The 25,445-nt window shown below is 40.0% G+C and overlaps 1 protein-coding gene across 7 annotated transcripts in view; it reads left to right on the top strand.

The window, feature by feature from the left end:
- MACROD2 (mono-ADP ribosylhydrolase 2) overlaps positions 1-25,445 on the top strand; it is an 849,382-nt gene that overhangs the window by 590,438 nt on the left and 233,499 nt on the right. For all 7 annotated transcript variants that reach the window (XM_074536851.1, XM_014268149.3, XM_074536850.1 and 4 more), the window contains one exon: positions 9,210-9,283. In XM_074536851.1, coding sequence (XP_074392952.1) covers positions 9,210-9,283 — 74 coding nt within the window. The remainder of the gene's footprint in view (positions 1-9,209; positions 9,284-25,445) is intronic.

Genomic DNA, 25,445 nt, shown 5'->3' with positions numbered 1-25,445 from the left:
TATCAGCGAGCATGTAGTATGTGTCCAAGTAGCATGAATTGCCTTTCTGCAGGGTGAAGAACAAGCCATTAAACATCAAATTTAGAATGCACCCCCTCTCTGTTCCTCCCAAGTGTACTGGCATTTTTGAACTCCAGATTAGATGGAAATATTTCAGGTGCGAATTGTTGTAGATTTCCTGAATACAATAGCTGTTGGGGTGACCCTTTACTATGGTTTACTGCAGTCTGAGGCAAAAATTGAAAAAAAATCCCCAGTGTGAATAATAAAGTCAAACCAAGAATCAATAATGTTTTTGTTAAAAAGACTAAACTAAGTAGATTAAATGTGCCAGAAATAGTGTCCTGCTTTTTCACCCAACCTGCCCTATAACTTTCTTCCTCATATGTCTTTTGGGAAAAAAGATAAAAGAACAATTTTATTTCCTTTTTTTTTCTTTTTTTCTTTCACAAGGAGTAAGTATATATTGTTTCAGCTGATTATGTGCTCTTAGGAAATCTTTGATTTCCCTTGGAGAGGAGATAAGAGCAGTGCTTCAGTAGAAATAATGTCAGATAGTTTTGTTTGTTCTTGTACGTGGATGGCCTTCCCCAAAAGCTCAGTTGGTTTTAGATAACCCAGCATGGTCTTTGTCTTGCATCTGGTAGAGCAATTGAACATGGTGGAAGTGATTTAAGGGCTAGAGCTGGGCTGGCAATTCTCTCTGTGTTCTTTATGTGATTTTTGTGGTTTATTTCACTATTGCCTGTGCATGTTTCATTCCTCTGAAGTTCCTCAGATTTTCTGTGCTGCCATTTTCCTTCATTTTGCTGTGGTGGCTTATGTCCATTACATGCACGTGTTTCCCCTAGTTCTTGTAATTCTTGTCTTGCCTATTCGAGACAAAGTACTGAGAGCTCCTGTAGGAGGATAGACTATAGGAAAATAAAGATGGTGTAGAAAGTAATCTCAGCCCTAAGGAGTTGCAGCTGGGCCAATTATCAAAGGTTAGGAGCAGGCCTGACTTTACCAGGCCACAGCTGTAGCCAGTGAGAAGAAGATGCTATAAAGGAGTGGAATGGCTGGGTGAGAAGGGAACTGGGGCCAGTGGCTGCTTTGTGAGAAGAAAGAGTCAGTGCTGTGAGGAGCTGCCCACGAGAAACACCAGGAAGGTCTGGAACTTTTGTGGTAGGAGACAACAGCATGGAACCCCTGCAATAAGATGACAACAAGCTCCAGCAAAGCCGGTAGCCCTGGTATTTTCTCTAACATTCAGCCCTTCTTCCCAAAATCCTACTCCCTGTCTTGCAGCAAGAGGTTCCATGCTCCCTGCCTCTCCTCCTCTTCCTCCACCTCAATCTGCTGCTCCTCAGTGCATTTTCCTGGCTCCCACTCTGCATAAAGATCGCTCAGCAAGAGGAGTGAGCCTCTCATGGCAATTCCTACCCCTTCTCACCCTGCCTATGGTGCCTATGCCCATGGTGGCACATATATTAGTAGTAAGTTGGTGGCACATCAAGAATATCTCTACTTCAGATAAGCCTTCAATTAGAGCCTGCAATCAATAGCAGTATGCCATGAGGAGCACTGCTTGGCAAGGTACAGAATCATTACTTTATTCCCACTGCTGAACAGATCATCCCTTGGTGCTTGGAGACCGTGTGTGTCAAGGGGGGCCTGGGAATGGTGTCAGTGTAGGTTAAGGAGGTCCAATGCCCTGCACCACACGTTTCAAGAGCAAATTCCAGTTTCAAGTGGAATTCAGAGCGTGTGGGTGCACGGGGGTTGTTTTGATTGGGTTTTATCTCCTGTGGCATTAGCAAGATACTTTAGGAAGGTAGGATTGATTCCTTACACTTTGCTGCACTTGAGAACAACAGGGTATTTTTATTTAAATCAGTGGGTAGAATAAATATTTAACCATGTTGGAATTGTTACTAGACTGAGGCCAATATCCCATTGCTGTGCAATTCAGTGTATGATGGGAGATTTCACAGCTGACTAGCGCTTTACACTTTGTTTCAAATTACTTTGGCTGTATTATGTTGCCACCCTTAAACCCAACTTGCTTGTTATATATGGCAAAAGAGAAGATTTAATACTCTGCATTAGAAAGCTCATGTGCACTTTGAGATCTCTTTCAATTAACATTTCTTTGTACAACGTTTGTTTCTGGAATAGCAATTCTGGTTATGGTATAAAGTGTATTTAAAGGAGAATGATGTTCTTGAGCTCAGGAACAGCTGTATACATGTGTTTAAACAGCTGTATACTTTACACAGACATTGCATATGCACCCTCATAGGCAGATTTTATAATTGCAAAACTACCTGCATGATTATATCTTCCACTTGCACTTGCATTGTGTAGGCTTTCTCCTCCCATAGGAGCATGCTAATGGCAAGAGCAGTGAGATCTTTTTGCTTTCAGTGTTGCACTGGTGTCTGTCTGATCTTTCCCCTACTGTGCTCATCTTGAAGCCTAATTTTCTGCTTGCGCATTAGAAATTCCCTGACAGACAGAAAAGCTCCATCACACAGTACAGTAAACAGCACAGCTACAAAGCAGTTTTGATTTCCAGAGTCTCCAAGTATTGCTTGCTATGGTTTTTTACAAGACTACCACAGAATCCATTTCTCCGTGATGTATTCCCTGCAAGCATGCTCCTTTACAAATGCTGGAAAAGCGAAACCAAAACCCAGATTTCTAATAAAAAGAATCTACTACTACTGCAGAAAAGTGAAATTCTTACACACATGCAGCTCTCCTTCTGAACAGCATTGTGATATTTCTTGCAGCAAGGTACTCGTAGGGGAACACTCTTCCTCCTCAGTAGTCCAAGGATAAATGCATTTTCACTAAAACTTTGTCCCTCCTCCAATGCTAATGAATATCAAACAGCTCAGTAAATTTGAAATCTAGTTTTTCTTCAGTGTAGTCTTTAGACTTACTGGTGCAAGCCTCTGCCCCCATGACCTACATGATTACAGTGCATGTCTCTGCTCAGCTGACACTTGTAACACAGTTATAGGGCAGGTATTTTTCCAATGATACCAACATGGCAGAGCATGAAGTGAATCATCGTGTGATATTGTGTATTTCAGAGAGAACAGCTGTGACCTAGTTTGTCTTGCACTGTAGCCACCTTTTGTCAACTTTGAGCTGTAGCCCTAAGCTGAGCCCAGATGTAGAATAGCACAGAAAAGCACCCGAGCTGCAGATGGTGCAGGTGAGGCGATGTGCTGATCGCACAAGAGGCCCCTCTCAGCCAGCACACCCTGGGCACCTCTTCTGACAAGCCAAGGCTGAGCAAGCCCTGCCTTGTCAGGACAGTCCATGTGTCTTGACCTCCAACTTGTCTTGATTTTGCTGGCTTGTGTGAGTTGCATCATGCTCTCTGGTGCCAGCATTGACCCTGACTGACTTAGCCAGGGATCCCTGTCTTAGTGCACTTCTGTAAATAAAGAAAGGCTCTCCCTTATTTCAATTCTCTACCAGCTTTGTGTCACTGTATCAGAGCAGAAAAGTTCTTGTGAGGTTCTTTATTAACCACCTTCCACCAGCTGCATCTGTCATGTCAGCTAAATGCAAGTGGAAATGATTCTTCAGAGCTGCATGTGGTTTTCTGTTGCTGCTGAATTTTTTTCACTCAAAGGTTTGCACCTTTCTTAGGAGCAATTGAGAAGTGTATAATGATTTCTTCAGAATAATGTTTTCTTTATGCATTTTGAAGATTTCTTATTCCCCCTTCTTTATTTTACATGAAAGATAATTAATTAGTGTAGCACAGTCTGTGAAGGATACAGTGAGTTGGTGTGGCTTTGTTTCTTGAGGTAACAGAAAGGTTACTGGCTTTTCACAGTACTTAATTCCATTTTCTTAGAGTTAGTTTTTGAGTGGACAGCAAATAAGGTTTTCTCTGGCTGAATGAGTTCAATAAGGCAAGGTAGGTTATTTAGCAGAAGATTCATGATTCTTCAGTTTAGTCTTTCACCATAGCTGATCCATATGAGGGTACTTTCTTTCCAAGTTATGAGATTCCACAAAAATGATCAAGGTAGGAACTTAGCTGGTTTGTCCAATCACTATGTGACAATGATTATTTAAAAAAATGAAAAAAAGAAAAGGAGGAGTGAGTGAAAAAAAGGCAAAAAGCTCAAGAATAGCAAGACAATAAGCTTTTTGGTAGAATACTATCATCTCTCTCCAAACAGAATGGATTTACCATGGTAATGGGAATCAACATGAATTCATGAGTGAATTAATTTTGACTACTAAAATACATCTCTGACAAGATGATTGTATGGGATCAGTTGCAAGATTATTCTGTTTATTTCACAGCTGAAGGACAAGTGGATGAATTGAGTTAACCCTACCTCAGGCATGCTGGGCTGTGCATCTCATTTGTTCTCTTTTGTTGTCCTAAGCACTATCTGCATTGTCAACAGCTGGCCTTAACCCACATGGCCATAATAAAGTGCAGTTATTTATGTGTTGGTTGTGATTCACAAGGTATTTACAGTACCAAGAATCATATCAGGTTTCAGAACATGTATAGAATAAATTCTTAGTACCTTCTTTCCTCTTCTTCCCCACTTATTTCCTTTAAAGCATCTTTGTATTCCGTGCCATCTGGTGCTGATGATTCCCACATAGCAAGTACTTGATGCACGGTGGAGATACCCTGTCATACTGACTGCAGAGATGGCCTTCAATGCAGTCCCCCAGTTTGAGACAAGCTACTATTTGGAGAGCATCATTTATATATCTGTAAGCATACTGACAAATTTATAGACTTAAAACGTGAAAGTTTTTCCGTTTTAACAGTCTTGTTGATTAAGCTGTGGGACTCAGGGTTGATTTTAGCACACAGGAACAGTCTGCAAACTGTTACATCTTGATATATGCACAAATATGCCACTGTAGATATTTTTCTGAGGAAAATATGAAAATACATAATGATTATTTGTGTTGATATGCATTTGGTTCTTTCCATGATTTGCTTCAAAATTAAACCATTAAAACTGGCAAATAAGGATATAAGACCATGACAAGCTTTTTAGAATCCATAGAGAAGGAAGCATTTTAAATTAATAAAAACCTGCCTAGCACTTAGGCTGTGCTAGCAAAAAAGGATAGAGACCTTTTTGTACCAGGAGGAGGTGATTTACAGAAAACATTAGCTATCTCAGTTGAACTGACAAATTATAACACTTATCACTGCAGCTACTGAAGTGATTTTTCTGGATTGACATTTGCTTGTTAATATTATAGCCCTCCTGTTATAATCTGTTATCTTAATCCTCAGGTAGATCATATTAAAGTTTGATGACTTAATACCTGTGTTTTGTTAACGGGCTCTTCATGGGGAGGTGGCATTACCTGATTGTAAGTTAGACTTTTTTTGTAAGATTGGATCAAGCCCAGTAAGAGAGGCAGATAAAGCTACCAGCATCTCCACAAAGTTTGGGAGTCCCTGAAATAGATTTCTGTTAGTTGTGTGTCTTGTTGCTCTGTTATCCTTTGAAGAACAGGGCGGGAGTTGGACTCTGTGATCCTGTGGGTACATTTCAACTCAGAATAGTCTTTGATTTTGTGGACTGCTGGTATATATTTTTCTGATATTGCACAGATAAATTAGGGAGGGTAACATTCACAATTAGTAAATGTTTCTCCACTGAATCCCCCAAGCACAAAAGACTGAGTATTTACAAGGGTGTCTAACAGCAGGGAATTCACTGCATGTTTTGTGTACTTTGATACAGGATGACTTAGGTTCTTAGCAGTTGCATTCCAGGGAAGAAATACAAAATTTAATGGAAATATCAGTGTGTATCTCTAGTTACTGTCTTAGTTCTCCTCCACACTCTTCTAAAACAGCACATTTATTTCATATCAGATCCATCCAAATAATTCTCCCATATCTTATCATGCCTTTGCAGGAAAATTATGGCCATGATGACTGCAAGCACTGTCGCAGCCTAGGGCTTGCTTTGCCAGCTGTTTCACAGGTCAGGGTTACAATTTCCAGGAATAACTTGGTAAAGCCCTGGAAAGAGTTGCAGAATCTTCTAAGTTTGAACAGCTCTCAAAGGAAGCTTTCCTAGGCTGTCATTGTGGGTAGTGTCTGTGCAAAGACATACCAAAAGCAGTGGAGATCAGATGAGGTGCATTTATGTGATGGCAGCAAGGTGCACACCCTGGTGCCTGCTGAGTTAGAAGGTTTGTACCCACTGTGTCATCAGCTGTGATGATGAAAGCTGTGCTGTAAAGGGTGGCTGCTGAGCTCAGAGGGGCACCAGAGGAGTGGCTCCTGCCCATATCCAGGGTTTTGCTGTACTTGAGGAGCTGGGATCCTGGTAATGGATGGTGAGATGAGATCAGTTGGCACTGCAAAATGCAGATGGTGGCAGTAAAATTGTCACTTGCTGAAGCAGCTCTTCAGGAAGCAGACACAGCCTGTCCTGATTTTTGGTACGGGTGGGTATGTTGCCAAGGTGTTTGCTGTGGCAGTGGGGGATGTAAAAAGCTCAGTCCAAGTTAGATACCTGTGTCTGTGGGTCTGTGCACTTCCCCACACACCTGTCCATGACATACAACCTGCCAACCCTCTCTTTTTCTCCATGCAGACAAACACAGTGAAGTCCTGAACCTCATGGCCCATGTATGCTTTTTTGTGCCCTTGTCCTTTTCAGTATGCTGGAGGAGCACTCACTGCAGTAACATGGCCCGGTGTCACTCATTACTTTACCTGTTTTATCTTTTGTGAAATTGAGCCTTTAGCCAGAATTGCCTGAGCTGCTGCTCCAGCAGTCAGTAAACTGTGAGGCACCTCGAGCTCATTTCTCTCAAGTAATTTGATTCCCACGTGCTTCCTGAGATTGCTTTTTCTCTGAAAGAGGGGAAGAGGGGATGGGGATGCAGATGGGCACAAACCAGAAATGTTATGGCAGGCAAATGTGGGCTAGAGGTAAAGACAATGCAAAAGCATGTTTTAACAGATCCCATCTTGCTTTATCTTCCTTTAACCCAGTCCATAAACAAAAATGTTTTTCTGTTTGAGAATCAGACACACAGGGGCTTTTGTGCTGGTGCAAGGTTTGCAACAGGAGGCTAATTCCATCTTGCTTCTGCATATAGTCAGTAAGATAATCCTTTCCCTAAAATTTGAAGAAATGTGTGAAAAATGATAATTAGATGATCCTTTTTGGGGGTTAGCTGATCTTAAAAGGCTCTGATGTATTTCAACGTATTTTCTGAAATCACACACAGAATTCAAGGCTGTGTATTTAGGTTGCAGCACTGTTTTCTTTACGTTGTGGTGACTTAGTAGTAATTGAAAGCCAGTTTTCTAGATAAGGTTCTATTTAAGACTGGTTAGTATGGCAGCAGTTTCTAAACAGTGTACAATTTATGGAGAGATTCTATACAATACCCAGTGCTTTATCACCATTTTGGCCAGCTACCCTGCTGCAAGGGAGTGAAAAACAAGCCTGAAAAGTTAATCTTGCTGGAGAGAGCATTGTTCTGAAAATAAACCATTCAGTGCATAAACAATAGTATATCAGTTGTCTGAAATATGCATTTGTCCCTCTGCACGGTGTTCATTTTATGTCCAGGCAGAGCTATCGCACTCAGGGTATGGAATTTCTGTGTGAAAAAGCCCCAGTTTGTCAGCTAGGATATTACTAATTTGAGCAGATGGTCTGCTTAGAGCTCTGTTATTTTGTGTTATGAAAATGAGGCTGCTGGAAGTCCCTGCTCTGGGTTTCGTTAGTGGTCGTTAGCTGGTGTCATGAGACATATGCCTTGATGACATCAGCAGCATTATTAAATGTTACAAGAATTTATTTTCCCAGCAGCAATGGAAGTATCCACAGTAACATTTGTAGGGTCTAAGCTAGTTTTCTATCTTGGACTTGGTAACATTTTTTTTTAATGTAAAAATATGCTTTATTGAGAAATGTATTCAAAGGATGCACATGCTAAATGTTGTTATCCAAAACTGAGTATTTTGCCTGTTTTTCTTGATGAATTGTCATCTTTCACTTCAGAAGAGTACACATGCTGCTGGAGCAAATCTTTGCAGAGTCAATTTACAGGAAGTGATGTTTTGGGAATGTGATTCAGTGGAGGGATTTTGGTTTAGGTTGGATTTTTTCTTAATCTTGCATTGCACAAAATCTTAAAAAAGGGTTAAAGAAAATATAAGTCAAGAAGCTGAGAATTTATAACTTTTTGCAGTATCTGTGTTTCAGCTTATGGTGCAAGGGTGATGTAAGAAAGGCTGTATCTACACAGCTGTATGCCAAATTTCATGACTCTTTCTAACCCTGTTGCTTGCTTGTCCACTGTGCCTGCAGCTCCACCTCTTCAAAGCCTGTTCTATTAATCTCACCTACTGAGAGAGATTCATGCAGCTTATGGGGTTTTATTTTTAAATCCTCACAGAAACGATTTGCTGCCCCCAAGTTAGGAATTTAAAGGAAAATTAAATTAAGGTGCCTAAGTAATGAAAGCATGCATGGATTTGATAGGTAGAAACCATCAAAGCAAAAAGTCTGTATCCCTGGAAAGAGTTTTGTTATTGTTTAGTGCTGGGGGGAATTGCTATTGCTAATGTATCATGCAACACAAGGTCTTAAGTTCATATGCTTATGCTTCATGAATTCTTTAATTTCCAAAGTTGTTTGTTATGATTCAGGTCATAAATTGAGAGATTTCCAAATCAAACATTTCTCTCTTTATAAGGCCTATGGCACTGGGGTCATTGTGTGATATAGTTTTGCTGACAGATGGATTAAAAAAAGAAAGCCTTGAGAAAGCCCTTATGCCTTAAGAAATGTCTGAATTTTTCTTGCTGCCATGAAATGTAAGCCCAGTATTTGTTACTGTGATATATGTGCTGAATGCTTGCCTGCCCAGTATGGCACATGTGTAGCTCTCTATTGTTTTATCTTCTCTTGAGCAGTGGACTTCTCTTAACCAGAGTCAAGGAAAAAAAAAAATCCAATAAAGCATTGTTGTGTCTATTTTCAAATTATTTAGCTGGGGGAAAATGTAACAGATGTTGCCTAAAACCTTTATACAAATCTGTGAAGAAGGGAGTTGACCAGCTGTAATTCCAAAATATTTTAAAGAATAAGAAGGAAAACAACCCAGATTTTTGTTTTCTTGTATGTAAAAGAAATTATAGCTTTTATTTATCTCCCATTTCTTCTCTTTTTTAGGTTTTCCAAACGAGCCTGCTGCTGTCATTGCCCTTAGCACTATTAAGGAATGGTTAAGCAAGAATCACAATGAGGTATGGAACACTTTTATTTTTTTTTTTTTTTCAGATTTTTGTTTAAGGTTATGGTCTTTGACTCCAAAACTGTGAAAAGAGTAAACATAGGCTTGAGCCTTGAAGTCTTTTATTATTTAGTCTTAAGACCAGTGAAGTCAGGTCAGGACATTATAGCCAGGGAAGATTTTTATGTCTAAAAGCTATACTAGAGTTCAAAGGAAATACCTTTGTTTGAAACTATACCGTGCATTTTCTGTGAATTTCCTGTGCATTGTAATCTTTCCTGGCAAAGCAGAAGACTGTTCTCTTCCTAAGCTGTTTCTGAGTGTCAGAGTTTTTGGGTAATAATGAGGAGATTGTTGGAAAGGAAATGTGCACACCAATTGTCACTGGAAACGGCCATCAAAGGTCAGTGGTGTGCCAGAGGTCACTTTACAGTAAAGACCTGTAGGATCCTATTTTATGTTTTCAGTAATTTTTTTATTTACTTCTATTTAGTGTCACTAAACATGTTCTTTTTTATTAGTACTGGTCATCTTCCAGTGGCAACATAATAGTGATTGTTTGTACAAGACAAAAAATGCTTTTAACAGAATGATCTGCATCTCTCCCCTTCCCAGTGTTTGTCTTTCTCTATTCCTAGTGTTGGGTTGGAGAAGTGCAGCAAAAAAGTGGCAAAACATATAAAATCATCATGTCTTAAAGTGACAGTCTGCCTGTTTCCTCATGAGGATAGCCAGCAGATTTCAGTCAGTTAAAGTTGTTTGGTATTTTGTCTGAAAACATTGAATGAAGCATGCAGTGGAGAAGCACTGCATACAAGGACATAATTAGTAATATTTTTCCTCTAGTATATTCCAGGAGCCTATTTTTTTCCCAAGCATCTGATATATCAGGGTATGACTTTAGTGAATTTATGTGGTTTTGTTTGGTTTTTTTGCCAAATTTGGATTGAAAGGAAATAATATGTTGAGATTTGAGTGGTACAGTTGAGGTTTTCAAACCTGGAGGTGCACTAAGGAGGGCACACCTGTCTGGACACTGATTCTTTCAGCACTGAGTACTTGGTTGTTGTGGCTTTTGTTGCTGTCACGGTTGCTTCCCACAGCAAGAAAGATGAGCAGTGAAGCAGGGATTTGGGGTGGACAGACTTCATTAACAATATTAGGGCCTAAATCTCATCAACTTAGCCCTAAACTTACATTTTTGGGATCTTGTCTGTAACTTTAATCTTGATATGTAAGGTTAAAACAAGTATGTTTGTGGTGCTTACCATCTTATAATTTCTCCTAGCTTCATTTTAACCCTATCATTTACAAAATAGGCTAAAAGGTTTGGTTTTATTTTTTGCTCCAGAAATAAGCATTTCTTCCTCAAAAACTGTGTCTGTATTGTATGTACACCTCCTGCCTTGCTCCTCACAAACTCCAATTTAACCAGAATTACCTGTAAATAAGTAGCTGTTGTTTATAACATTTGGACAGTGAAAGGAGTCCAGGCTGTCCTAAATACAAAGCAATTATTTGAAGTTATCCTACTCATTTTACACCACAGTTGTTTTTTCAATTTGGACTATTATGGCTCATAGCTGTTGTCCTAAATGTGTTTTTCCTAACATCCTGAATCCCAACCTCACCAAGCTGAGGTCTCACTGTTTGATGCACTTGAAGACGTATGGGTGGTGCAATTATTGCATATTACTGATGATGATGATGATTATGATGGCTCAGAGCTGTTCCCCCAGAGTTTTTGTGAATTTTCAAAGGAAGTGCAGTATTAGGTTTCTGTCAAGATACATTTTGTGGGTTTGTACATGCACAGCTTTGTACTTCCTCACATGAAGCTTACTGTCTTCCTGAGGTTTTTCCACAATCCATTGGCTTAAATTTTAGATTGTGGCATACTAGCATGTTTTACGTGTTGTAAACAGGACAGCAGCAAAATGAAGATACTTAATTTTATGAAGGACGGCAGTAACTTTTGCAGTAAAAGGGATCTTTGGGAAGCATACATTACTGGGTTTCTGTCATTTAATGCATATAGCAATGTGAGCATAGTTACCTGGTTTAAGAGAACTGTGCTAGGTTTCAGTCTGATATATTTTATATTGTTATGGAACCACAGAATGTTTTGCATTGCAAGGAACCTTGAAGTGCATCTAATTCCAGCCCCTGCTGTGGGCAGGGATGCTACCCACTGTGCCAGGCTGCTCAGGGCCCCATCCATCCTGGCCTTGAACACTGCCAGGGATGTGTACACTTACTCCCTTGGACTAGATTTTGCATAGTAATATTATACATTACCCAAGCTTTTCCGCAAAGTAACTCATCATACAGCAATGGAATTAAGAGCATTTTCTGTGCTTTAAAATGGTGTCCTCTTATTGCACACAGCCATATGATATAGTCCTTTCTACAAAGTTCTGTCTCAAAGACAGATCAATTCCCACCACACCCACTGGATGCTTAAATTCACATTTTCTAGTCTGGGAGCAAAACCTCTAATGATCTGGCACAAGGGCAGCTTTTCAGAGTGCTGTCTGCATCTCATTGCTGTTAGCACTGAGCAAACCTGCTCTCTGGTACAGCCTGTGCTGACAGGATGAGTTGGTGTGTCCTGCTAACAGCCTCTCCTGAGCAAGAGAGGCCTCCTACCTTTGGCTCTGCCAGAGTTAAATTAATCAAAGTCAGCTTCTTCCCCTCAACCTCTTCTCTGCAATCTGCCTTGCCTGTGAGAAGGTTCTGCTCCTTTAGTCCCAAAGGTGTCTGGCAGCCAGTCGTGCCCTTGGACCTAAACACTCACTGAGGTCTCAAACTGCTTGATTGTGCAATGTGAATTGACTGATTGAATTCAACAAGTTTTAGTGCAAGATAGAGAGCATGCTCACCAGGGAATCTCCCTCCATAGCAATATACCTGGCAAAACCAAGCAGGTGAATAAGAAGGAAAGCTGACAAATTTCCAAGTCTTTTGTTGTGCTCTACAGCAGCCATGTCTTGTCTGCCTTCCAGCAACCCAGGAATCTGTGACCAATTTGGGAAAGATAAAGGAATATTCTTGTTTTCACCTCTCTACCTTTCTGTAGTACTTCTTTCCTTTGATGCTATAATGAAGATTTTTTTAGATATTGATATTAATTCCAAATATAAATAAAGCAGTTGCTATATTCCTTAGTCAGCCCAGAGGCCTGAAAGTGTGACTTGAAGGACTTCTGCAAGCTGTGTTAGAGTCCTGCAAATTTCTCTGTCACAGTATTTAAAAGACAAGTGATTTGCATTTAATAAAAGGTTTTCTTATCCAAGCCCATGGTTGTGCTTGACCCCTCAGGTGTTTGTATAAAAACTTATTAGCATGCTTAACTCTGATGTCACTTAGATGAATGTCTCATTACCATGCAAATGGAGTTAGCTGCTTTCTGAGGTTAATTGTTACAAAGCAACAGAGAGGTATTTCTATTGTAATTTACTCAATACACAGCCACCATAGTCCAGCAGCCTAAAACTCAACTCCAAAAAATTGTCTGAGAAAAACAACCATATTTTAAGTAGTGGTTTTGACTCAGTTTTGTGCAGCTGCAGCACCACCCTTCCACTCTTGAAATGAGACCCTTAGTCAAACTAATCTCTGGCCGTGCTTTACACCCAGGTTTGCTGACTTGCAGCCAGGGGGCAAATCTAGTTTAGAAGCTGGTAAATGGTGTTATGCTGTAAGTGTAGAAATCCCTTGGAGCAAACTCCCCAGTATGGCCTCAGTCAGCAGTGGTGGTGAATTTACTGCAGACCACCTAGGCTATCTCCTTAGCAGACTGTGCTTTCACTTTGCACAAAGTGCTCCAGAGGTTTAATAGAATTCTTCAGAGCACAGAATAGAACTGGAGTTCACTCTTTAGGAAATTACACCCTAGGATTCATTTTAAAATGCACATGAAGCTTTTTAAACCGGTCAGAATATTTGTTTCTGGGATAATTTGGCAAGGTTTGAGGTGTTACTAGCTGATTTCCTGTATCTCAAAAACATTATGAGAGCTTTAAATACTGGACCCCCTACATTATTGGGGGTGATGAGGAAAGGGTTATCTTTGGGTTTTTGTGGCAGATATCTAGAAATGTTTCCAATTATAGAAATTATCTACTTCTGCTTTGCTGTGTTTCTCAAAAGGGTGAAAAATAAAAAGACCTCAGTGTGCGCTTTACCATACAATACACTGATGTGGAAAGCCTCAGGACTTTTTCACTGCTCAAGAAAAGACTTTAATTTAACAGCACATTTAGTTCAAGGTATTGTTTTTTCTCTTGCACAATATCTCACAACATTTAATACACGCCCTGGTAGAACAACTAGGAAGGTGCAATGGCAATGTGTGTCTGCCAGTGAAATAACTGATACAAATTAAAAGCACATAAATGAGAAATAAATAGACACATTCTGGATTCCTTTTCATTAGACTCACTGCTGAAGAGAGATTTTGTTTCCTATTTTGCCTGAAGTACATGAGGCTTAGGTCCTTGTCTTTTAGCAGCTAGTTATAAATCATCCCACAGCCAAAAAAAAAAAAGTGAGCATTTCCAGCAAAGCAGGGTGAGCCAAATCCCAGTCCAGCTGAAATTAGTGGAACTTGCTGTTAAAGGGGGTGGGGAGGTGGTCAGGATCACGTTTGCTATACTCCTCCAGACAATAATGTTCCTGAGGAAGCCCCTGTTTCTCTAGTTAGGCACGCTCCAGGATGGGTGTCCTGTACTTGTGCTTCCATTGGTATTGTTCTCCATCCAAATATGATATGTGGGGTCATTTTTCACTATTAATGTAGCTAAAGGTAGATATCTCATGCAGCTAAAATGGTGCTGGTACTGTGACCAGTTTGGAGAGAGATACTGTGATGAGCAGCTACTGCCTGGGAGGGCAGAGCAAAGGGAGCTCTCTATTGTGCAATAGAGAGCAAGGCTTGCCTGAAAGATAATTTAAATATTAATTTTATTGTGTTTTTAATTTCTCTAACCCCCTTCTTTTTGTGGTCTCAGCAATCTAATTCTGGCTCTTCATTCTTCAGAGACAATTAAACAGAGTGGCATCTTGAGATGAGGTCTGGGCTTTATCTCTGCAGAAGGATGCAGATGGAGACAGCTTGTCTTGGAGAATGTTGCCTGATGCAGTTCCATTTAATGTAACCTCAGCTAGATTTCCCTAGGGCAGAGCAACTAACTTTCAACATGTATTCCAGAAAGGAGTGGAGTAGCTAGCTGGCAATATTTAATTAATGAAAGACAGTACAAAAAAAACCCAGACATGTATATTAATGCAAACAACTCCCCTTAAGACAGCATGACTTTTACTTTTGCTTTGTTAGTTTTCATGTTTACAGTTTTACAGTTGTCAACAAAATCATGTGAAATTTTGACAAAAATAATACGTATTTATGCCTAAGGCGATATCTTTTAGTTTGGGCCTGCAGTGACATGTGTTTATTGTAAAGAACATTTATTACTTAGAAATAAAGCTCTGAAAATGCAGGTTTCAATAGAAGCCACTGACAGATCCTCAAGGACAGTAAGGGTGCCGATAAAAATTCATCCGGCTATTTTGGTCGCTCTGATATGCCAGTATCACTTGATTAACATAATCTCCTCCCCTCCCCCAGCTCTGTTCTCTTGGGTAGGTTAAAAAATGATCTCCTTTCTATTTCTACATTCTAATTAGGTGGTAATCATATGCTGCTCTGATTGAAATGAAAATCAGCCATCATGCCACTGTCATCTTGCTGAAGTCGAGGAAAAAAAAATGCTTTTCAACTGGTACAAAATTTAAATTATTTGCTTGCTCTGTATAGCTGCTCTCTCACCAGGCTCAGGGAGATTCAGTGCTGTCCCCAAAGCCCAAATCTAGCTATCATCCCCACAGACAATTCATTTTCTGAAATGATAAGGCAGCTGCCAAGGCAGCAATGCTTTTCTTCTGTGTTCTTCAGGCTGCTGTTTAGTTAGAGGGGTGATAAAGGGAAGCGGACAAAGCCTGTCTTTGTTACACATAATACTTTATTTATTAACTTGAAAAGGTTTTGGGTTTTTTGCTACAGCTACTGAGAAGCAGGCAGGATGTATCTCTCCTGAACAGAAGTGTTAGAGCTCATGATGGCTGGGGATGTCCCAGGCCAATGTCCTGTGGTGTGGCTTCTGAGATGCTCATTTGTTACCGAAGTGAAACTGGGAGGGAGGGAGGATTTGGAGCCACGGCTTTCTGTCAATGCTTCCCTCTAAAATTTGTGGAGGATTGAGGAAATCCATGCATAGTTTAGATGTTTTCACTGAATACATCCTTGTGAAAATACATCCCTGTCTGACCTTAGTGTACTGCATCAAAAACACCTTCAGTAACTCCACTGCAGCTAATGAGTGTCACTAATACAAAACAGAGCTCTGCATGGGTTCTTTGTGTTTACAGCAGTTAACTATCTAATAATTGAAATTTGCCAAAGAATTTGTTCTTTTTATCCTTACAGTTTAATAGCAGTTATGATAGCAGGAGCCTGGATAGCTTCAAAATTCTGCAGGCATGTAACTAAATTAACAAAATTGTATGCTTCAGGGCTGAGATTTTGTTTTGTTTCTTTGATTTATTTTTTTCCTTGTGATTTCTGGGTGCTTGGAGGGGCCTTACAACTGTGGTGAGCAGTGTGAAAAAATACTTGAAAATAAGTAGAAACAGTGGCTTTATTTTCTTTTTGTTACTTCTTACATGGCAAAAAAGATCAGGATAACATCCTGTAATTCCTGTACTGGCTTTCAGCCAGAAATCTGATCATTTAACTGGCTCCTCAAATTGACACAATGCAGAAGAGGTCCAGCCTTGATTTTGGAAGGATTCAGTTATTGTTGCTGCATTTCTGGGGACTCTAAATCTGCTTGTGTTCCTCATCCCTGTGTGTATGTAGGAATATATAACTAAGGAATAACAATCCATGTAGCTCAAGTGAGGTTCATGGATAAAACACTTCATGAGTAATGGAGAAATTGCTGCAGCAATCTTTGTTTTGCTTCTGAGCTCTTCACGTTAGTAAATCGGTTATGATTGATGTTTTGCTCTGCTTTGGTATCTGAACTGTATCAATGGGTTACGGCTGGGCTTAGCAGGAGCTGTGCTGAGCTGGGGTAGAGGAGGGAGAGGGTGGGGAAGGTTTTCCTTCTGCTCTGTGGAGGTTTGCAAGGAGGCTCCTGTTGTGAAGAATTTCTCCTTTGGGAGGCTCCCAGGAGGAGCTGCCTGCCAGGAGTGGGTCTGGCTGGTGGTCACAGCAGACAGGGACCAGGTGGGAGGGATGGGCAGCGGCTGCTGGCCAGGCTGCCTGCCCAGCCACAGTCCCCAGGGACAGGGATGGCACTGCTGGCACAGGCTGCAGCCCTTCTGCACACGGCAGGAGCTCAGGCTTGTTTCTTGTTGCTGCTGGCACTTCCCTGCCATCCTGCAGAGTGCAGGTTGGCTTCTTTGGGTGCTCTGTTCCCAACAAACTCACACGGCTGTTTTGCTTCTGGAAAGGTGCCACTTTGGTTTGGTTTAAATTCAGTTGTCTTGCCTAAAGTGTTTCCCAAAACAGAATGTCCAGTGTGGAACATGAGGGTGAAATAATACTGAAATACAAAAAAATACATTAGGGGAGTCTCGTACTGAAGCAATCATTGGATCACCCTATGAAGATCCAAACTGTTATGAAAGAAATAACTGTAATGAGAATATTTTGTTAGGTTTTATTCCACTTTCCCATCTAAGATCTGGCCAATTCCTATCATCATTTCCAACCACATCAGCCATCAACAGTAGGTCACAATCAAATATATACAGCAGGAAACCCACATGGATCCTCATAGCCAGAGTGCATTCCCTATGAGGAACAGAATGAGTTTATTGCTGCTAGGCTTCAGCATCTTGACATATAGTTTGAGATATATGATTCTGACATTTAATAGGTTAGATGATATTGGCCACATACTTCATAGGTTCTGTATCCTACTGTATTCCTGGGAAGGTGAAAAATAGGTCTGTCTATGAAATAGGAAATGACAGAACAGATTGAGAAGAGCACTGTGGATGTGGAGAGCATTGACAATGAGGACCTGTGGAAAGATGGGAATGATGGCAGGCTTCCAAGATAAAATAACTGAAAATTAATACAGAACAAATTGCTTAAATTTAAATGTGAGAACAGTTTAAGGGTGCATATGACCTTCCTGCTTTGACTTCAGGACAGATTATGTGATTCTTGCATTTATTTGGGATTAATGAAAAATGGAAAATAAAGTAGGTGAGCTATAAAATTCTTCACTTCCACAGGAATTGTAAGCAATGCTTCATGGAAAATGTTTTTGAGCAAAGGCCATACAGAGACTTACTCAGGTTTCTCCTTACTTCTAACCTGATCTCCCATGAGATAAAAAATGAAAATTACCTTTTACAAGCATAGACTGTTTACAGCTACTAAATCTAAATAGAATTAATTTCTTGAAGCCTTATTTTCTTTTTACCTACATAAGAAAAGGATGAATATACTTTGTGGCTAGTAAAATAAGTAGGAAACAACCAGTGGTTAGATGATAAATACTGGTGAGGGTGAAAGCAGAATTAAGTAGCTTTAAAAGCAATATAATTTTACAGTTGAGATGAAGGTTTCCATGGCACAGAGCACAGCTTTGACTTGCAGTTATGCCTTGTAAATAAAGAGGTCAGCGTTGGAATGTCTCTCTTATTTTCTGTCTTGATCCTGATTCAGTAGCACACTTTCATTCAGGAGTAAATTTACATTTACCAGAAGTGAATTTGGGATGCTTTTTTGAACCAGGAGTATTGAACTTCTCTCAGGTATTATATTTGTCTCATCATTGCTATTAGACCTAAGATACCACTTGGTAGGACTTCCCTGCTCTTTTCTAGGCTGAAAAGAAATACTAAGAATCAGCTGCTGTATCTTCATCCATGTGATGAATGCTCAGAAAATCCAGGGGAATAGGTGTTTTTCTGATTTCTCTCCCTTGCAAGAAACCAGGGCCTTTCAGGAACCCACGTCTAAATTTTCTTGATTTGATGATGTGTGAGTAAGGGCTTTTTCAAGTTCTCCATTCTTTTCTGGTTTCTTCCAGGCAGCTTTTCCACACACTTAAAAGGGACTGTGCATTTAAACCTCAATCCAGTTGCATATTTTTAGGCTGGGGGAATGTTTTATATGTAATTTTCAGCCTTTTCTGCTGGAAATTTCACCTTTCATTTAAAGCCCCTTTGGGTTTGTGATCTAACCAAAAAGTTAGAAAACCTTAGTCTTCTATTTGCATATCGAAAATCTTATCCTTTAGTTTAGATGGTGATGGATTGCTTTATAGATAAAATGCATTTTATATTAATAATTTCATTTATTCTTTTTGCTTTTGCATTTTTTAAAAAAGTGCATGTCAAATGTCTTCTCCATGTGTGGAAATAAGTCTTTGAACTTGCACTGTTACTGATTGTTATAGGAGTTGGGTGCTCAAACCTAAAACGAAACAAACTTATCACAGAGCACTTTGACTCCCTAACTTCAATCCTGATGCCTGTTGGATGATAACCTCTTCCCTGTGGACATTTAAACAAACATCTCCCTTTGGGGTTGCATACAATAACATATGATCTGTATGATGATAACCTCCTGTTGGGAAATGTTTGAGAAGGGACAATAGAAATGAAGTGCTTTAGTCCTGCTGACTGTGTTCCCTGTTAAAATCTCTCCCTACAGACATCATATAAAGGTCATTTATATTTACAAAGCAAATATATTTCTTTTCAGACAGCTGAGGTGCCACTGCCACTTTTTTTTAGGATTCTATGAACTTTGATAGAGTGTTATATAGCATAACTGCAATATCTCATTAATATGCATGCTTAGATTTGTAGTATATCCCAGACATTTTTTATCCAGCATGATTTTTATGGGGCATATCATGAGAGAATAAAATCTCATCTTAACTACAGGCTGCTTATGTGTGTATGCTGTCACTCAGACCCCTCAGATGGGGTCTGAGTCTTCATGGGAGTTTGGGAAATGCCTGGCATGCTCTTGGTACTGAATCACTTATTAGCAAGGTGGAGTTGTGAATGTAAGAAATTGCTGTAATGCAGATTATCAAAGATACTTGTAATTCAGTGTTCTGAGTGTAAATCCAAAGAGTAAGTTTCTGTAGGCTAACACTAGTCTTAAAAGCCTTCCTAAATTTTACTGGAGGTGGAATTTTTGCAGTGAAGGAATTTTTGCATCATGGTTGCTAACAAGGAAGGACGAGCATGGAATCACAGAATGCTCCGAGTTGGAAGGGACACACAGGAATTGTCAAGTCCAGCTAGGGTGGTAGTGTTCGTGTTTGTTATAGGAGACAGAGAAAAATCCTGAATTAGCTTCCACGTTGAAAGTACAAGCATTTGCAAAAAATACATTTCTTAGCACTTGTGGTGGTGTGAGCGTGGTGCTTCAGTTTCTGCAGTGCTCTCTTTAAGACAGAGATGGGACAATCCCATGACATGCAATTTATAGCCATGGTACTCCAAAAATAAATCTAGCTTGTATGATGCCTCCAAATAGCAGAAGCTGAGAGGGAAAGAAGCAACTATACATTTTTTTTCTGAGATATTAAGAGAATAAAGAATTATAGGTATATAATACCATGTAAAAATACTAATTCAATGTGAGATTGCCCAGTAAAATGGGATTTCCGCCTAAATGATGAGTATCTTGTCTTTATTAGTGATTCATGGTCACCTTTTATGTTTTGTATGTGGGAAAAAGGGATCCTGCTGCTGTCAAATGAGCTGAGACCTGGGGCAGATGTCTAGCTGTGGACAGCCATGGAGACCCTGTATGATTTTCTCTGTGGCCTGGACTGGAAATAAGCAGGGGTAGGGAATTCTGACACTGTCTCTTACCCAGAATATTGCCTGACCTTTAGAAATGAAGTGCAGAGAAGTTGTTTGATCCAGATTTTTAGCTGAAAAAATATCTTAGTTGAAAGGGAGAGCTACCATAGATCATGTAAGTGCGCTGTTGGCTGATAAGTTTTCTGAAGTGTGCTGGTGGAAAAAGTTGATCTTGGATGCCCAGCATATCCAAAGCAGTTCCATGGAGTAAAAATTAATTGCTGATGCAGGGATCTGGCAGGTTCCAGTATGCACTGCTCTCCCCTCCTTTGTACTTCTTTTTCACTTTCTTCCTTTCAGCCATCCCTGTTCTGCCCCCTGTGTGAGTGGTGAATGTGCCTATTTATATTTGGCTTTATTGCCTGGGCATTTAGCTGAGTGCTTTGCATCAGGATGTGGAAAACAAAGGCTGTACCTCCACTCTGGGTCTATCTCATGTGCTGCAGCTTACGTTTTTAGGTAGGGATTTCAAGTCCAGCTGCTCCTTATTGACCCTGTGGGGAAATGGCAGGTTGAATCAATTATTTGACATGCACATTCTCTGTTGGCACAATTCTCCAGAGCCTTATAATGGCACAAATTATGGTACTTGCTAGAGAAAAAAAGAAAGTTACAATTGGGTATAGCAATTAATATGCAATTAAGAAGGCATTCTTTTTTCTTCCCAAGTATTTTTTTTTCCCAGCTATTTTTAGATTTGAATTGACTGAATAGTTAAAGAATTGCTTTTGGAAAGGAGGATGGTAATAGTATTTTTTTCCTGCATGAGCTTTGATTTTTCTTCCTGCAGGGACAGCAAGAAGCACAGACAGCTGTTATTCAAAACAAAATTGAACATAAAATGCTATCAAACCGTTTAATTTCTCTGAACTACAATGCAGCAGTTTTATGTTTTAATGATGTATTGTTTTTTATTATACGTGGCATCAGTGTTCACGCTTACATTTGTTTCGAAAAATAATGAGATTTGAAGGTAAATGGAGTGTGTATCTGGAAACAATCTATGTCTAAGGCATTTTGTTAATTTCCTTGCTGCCCAGGGCAGTGACCCTGCCCAGCAGGATGAAATGAGGAGGAGGTTGAAGGGTGTTGGGCTGTGCCCGGGTTGAGATGTCAGCACAATTTGGAATGACATTGTCTGGGAGGAACAGAGCAGTGCCAGCCCCTCTTTGGCCCAGGCAGCCCTGCTGAGGCTCCAGCACGGGTGTCAGTGTTTGTTACAGGAGACAGAGAAAAATCCTGAATTAGCTCCCACATTAAAACCATGTGTCAGTTTGTGCCAGCGCCTGGAGCGCTCTGTGTGACGGTGATGCGTTGTCACTCTGGACCTGGACTGAGACACTCAGGGCCACCAAGCAGCCCCAGTTCAGCTGCTCTGCCCCCTCAGACACCTGCATTGTGTTTGACCTTGTGATGTACAGGCAATAATGACTATTTTATAATAGTCTCCAGAGCTGTCATGTCCCAGTTTTCAGTTAGATTAATTAGCACCCGTGTGAGTAATTCTGTACGTAGTCATTTTGAGCTGATGATTTTCTTCCAGATTATTTTCTTCTAAATGCTCTAGGAAGTGGTTTGGAAGAAATAATCAGTGGTTGATAAAGGTATTTATGCATGTGAAGCCATAGATGGTGTGTATTTCATAAAGCTTTTTCAAATGAAAATATATGACAAGTATAAGGTTTTGCTGGCTGGGTGGCCTCTGTGGGCTTTAGCTAAAAGAGGTCAGATTGGTTCTGTGAACTTAAAACCACAACTCTACTAATTAACGTGATAGGAAAATGTTAGGAAATGCAATATAATTATTCACAGAACTGGGTCATAATTTCTTTGGCAGTTAGTTTTTGAGCATGTTGCCACACCACAATGCTTTCCATTAATAATAAAGACATTTTGGAGAAATAATATTAGCAGCTGGTTGACTGTAGTTAATTGATACATTATTGTATTCCAGCACATTCTGTCAGGGACTGCTGTGAATGGCTTAAAGGCTTCTAGGGAGAAATAAAACCAAGATAACCAAGGAGAAGTTGTTTAACTTAATAGTTCTCAGGCTCTGTATACCCTGATTCAAGGAGGAAAATTGCTGAAATACAGAAAGAATGTTGGTTTAGAAAATAATGGCATAATGATTTAATAAATGTTGTCTGTGGGAATAGCACATCAGTTCTTGTAGGAGTAGGGTAACACAGTGGAGCTCCAGAGTTTTAAAACCCGAGTTACTAAACAACATAAATCCATTCACTTATGGATTTAATCCAAGTGTCTTTGTCGAAATTTGGAGTAATGAATTGACAAGCAGTTTAAGGAATTAACCCTTTATGTAACCGAGGCATGCTAATTACTGCCTTCCCCCCTCCCAAAATTGACAGAGCTTCAAATAAATGCATCTTTGTTTTCAGAGTGAGGAGTAGAGAAGAGAGGCAGAATGATGCCCTGGAGAGGATTTAGTAAATCCTTCACCTTCAGCTCACCAATTCCAATCCAGACTCTTTTTTCCATGTTTGAGAGCTTCTCAGCCTCTGTACTGGTCTGGGCCATGCAGAATGGAATTGAGAACATGGCTTTGGTCCCTTTTGTCCATTGACATGACTCCAGTTGCACCGATGGACATTATGTATTGCAACAGTTTTATTCTGCAGTCATAGCACCCAGCTGGAGATCTGGATTTTCTCTCCAGAGTAGCTGGGATTAGGCACAAAACAGCAGCCTCTGGTGTGGATATGGTGTGCAAATGTTCAGGGATGTAAGAATGAATTTCTCCTTAGATGTGCTTATTGCAGGAAAGGGAAAGTGAGTACTTCAAAAGAACTGAGCTATTTGATCACAGAACATTTTATTGTACAGTTAATTATGTCAAATAGGCTGAACTGAGATAGGGTTCTTAGTGACTCCTTTGCTGTTTGTATAATTAGATCTACAGAGCTGTTTCCTCAGCTGGTGTCAGGCTGCTTAGCTCTGTTTAAGTCAATTTGCATCAGCTCAGAAGCTGGACCCTGCTATTTATGGAACCATTGACTGTTTATTATACCAGAGTAACACACAGCCAAGTTCTGTACCCTGAGGAAATGTAGGCCAAGATGTATAAAGTCAGAAAAATGGTGCCCTGTTCCCTTTTAAGTAGTGATGGACTAATCTCAACCTTCAGCACTTTTATTTGGCACTTTTTAGAACTTGCAGCAATTAGATACAGAAGTAAAGAATTGCCTTGGTGTTTTGGGTATGGACTTGAAATTCAGAGGAAAATGTGTGGTGGGGGATTTTGGTCTTTGTAGTCTGTGCAGGTATGGAAAAGTTTTAATGTTGGAAAAGATTGACACTCTCTATATTCAAGTATCCAGACTCAGTTTTAAAAGATGACATTAAACAAAATGCCATCTTTGCCATGCTTTCATAAGTTTGAAGCCAGTGTTACCCTGGTGCTTTCTACAGCTGAAAACACAGGTATCCCAAAAGAGTAGAACTCTGTGTCAGTTAAATTATTTTAATGCAGTTCATCTTTCAAATTGGGTTCAATCTGTTAATGGATATTTTTAGCTCTGTAGGCCTTAGAATGCCCAGTTTCTTATGCTGTGCTTTTATGTTCATCGTTGCTAGAAACGGGGTTAACAGATTAATTAAAAATGCTGTAGAAAATGCCAGTTTCTAATATTGTGATTAATAAAGTTACAGTCATTTACCTCAACTGTTGCTCTGAAAAGATGCTTTCCCTCACACTAATTATTCCTGTATTGTCCTTATTTGCATCACAAGCATTTCACATCACAGGCATTTTGCTGTTCTTCATCTTAAATTATTAAATCCTTCTTGCTCATGCATGAATCTGGACAGCTGGATGCCACTAATGGGGCAGCTAGTGCTACCCAGTGGTCTATAATCAACATTCTGTTGCCACACATTAGCATCACACTGCATGCCTGAAAGGGCTAAGAAATTTGATTTGTAAAGCAACAGCTGATTAGGGATGATTAACAAAAAGAGGGTCATGGATATTGTGTAACACTGACTCTTGTCCTTTCAGAATCCAGCCTAGAGTGGCATATCTGCTGTGTCAATGTGTACAAAAATAGATGAACCATTTTCCAAATGTTTATATCACTAATCATTTCTCAAAGGCTGTTCAAAACCAAACACATTTAATAGCATTTAAATGAAAACAACGATGGAAATTGTCATAAAGCCATGACAAAGGAAATTATGTCTATTTTAAACAAAATATCCCCATTCATTTTTCTGCAGTGTCAATGGAACACAATATGCCATGTTAAATATATAAAAATATTACTAAATCTGTCTTAAATGCTTTGGTAGATTCCAGGGTCTTCCAGATACTGAGGTTGATTTGAAGACTGTAAAAAGGAGCAGTTCATTTTTGAAGGAGAGTGAGGTACACTGGGAAACCCAAAATTATACCAGGCACTCTTGAATGACTGCTGCAGAAAATAGTCAGTGGCTGCAGTGTAACCTGTTTATACCTTCATGACTGTTCCATGTCTTCAGAGTGCTTCTCTGTAAGCATCATCTGCACCTGCCTGCAGGACTGTCTCTGGTTTGTAGTTTTGGATGGCAGTGCTTTCCTTCATTGAAAAAAGCCTCAAAAAAAACAGTAACCGCAAAGCCCAAAGAAAACCCCTCAACATAGAAACTCACAAAATATCAACCCCTAAAAACCAACCAAACAGAAAATCCCAATAAGAGCTGCGAATCCAGCAGTTCTTGGATATCTTTCCTCATCCTGGGGATGTCAGTGTATGTCTCTGCTAATCATGGAAGTGTTTAGGTTAAAGATCATCTTGTTCCATCTCCCCTGCCACACTAGAGCAGGCTGCTCAGAGCTCCATCCAACCTGCCCTTGAACACTTCCAGAGATGGAGCATTCATCCCTTCCCCAGGCAGTCTGTTCCAGGGTCTCACCACCCTCACAGGGAAGAGTTTCTTCCTAAGATCTAAACTAAAGCTGCTCTCTTTCAGTATGAAGCTATTCACCTTTGTCCTGTCACCCAGGCCCTTGTAAATCATCCCTCTCCATCCTTCTTGTGGGCTCCCTTCGGGTGCTGAAGGCCACAGTTAGGTCAACCCAAATCCTCCCCTTTTCCAGGCTGAACAACCCCAATTCTCTCAGCCTTTCCTCCTAAGAGAGGTGTGCTCATGCTTTTCTAGTGCTATTCGTACCCAAGAGAGGAGACAATTCTTTCTGATCTTGTTGTTAACCACCCTTGCTAAAGGATGATTTTGAATGGGAAACACTGATCATCTTAGTGCTG

The sequence above is a fragment of the Zonotrichia albicollis genome, chromosome 3 (genome assembly GCF_047830755.1).
Source record: "Zonotrichia albicollis isolate bZonAlb1 chromosome 3, bZonAlb1.hap1, whole genome shotgun sequence".
NCBI lineage: Eukaryota > Metazoa > Chordata > Aves > Passeriformes > Passerellidae > Zonotrichia > Zonotrichia albicollis.
Note: the sequence above shows the minus strand (reverse complement) of the source record. Positions and strands in the feature narration are given on the sequence as shown.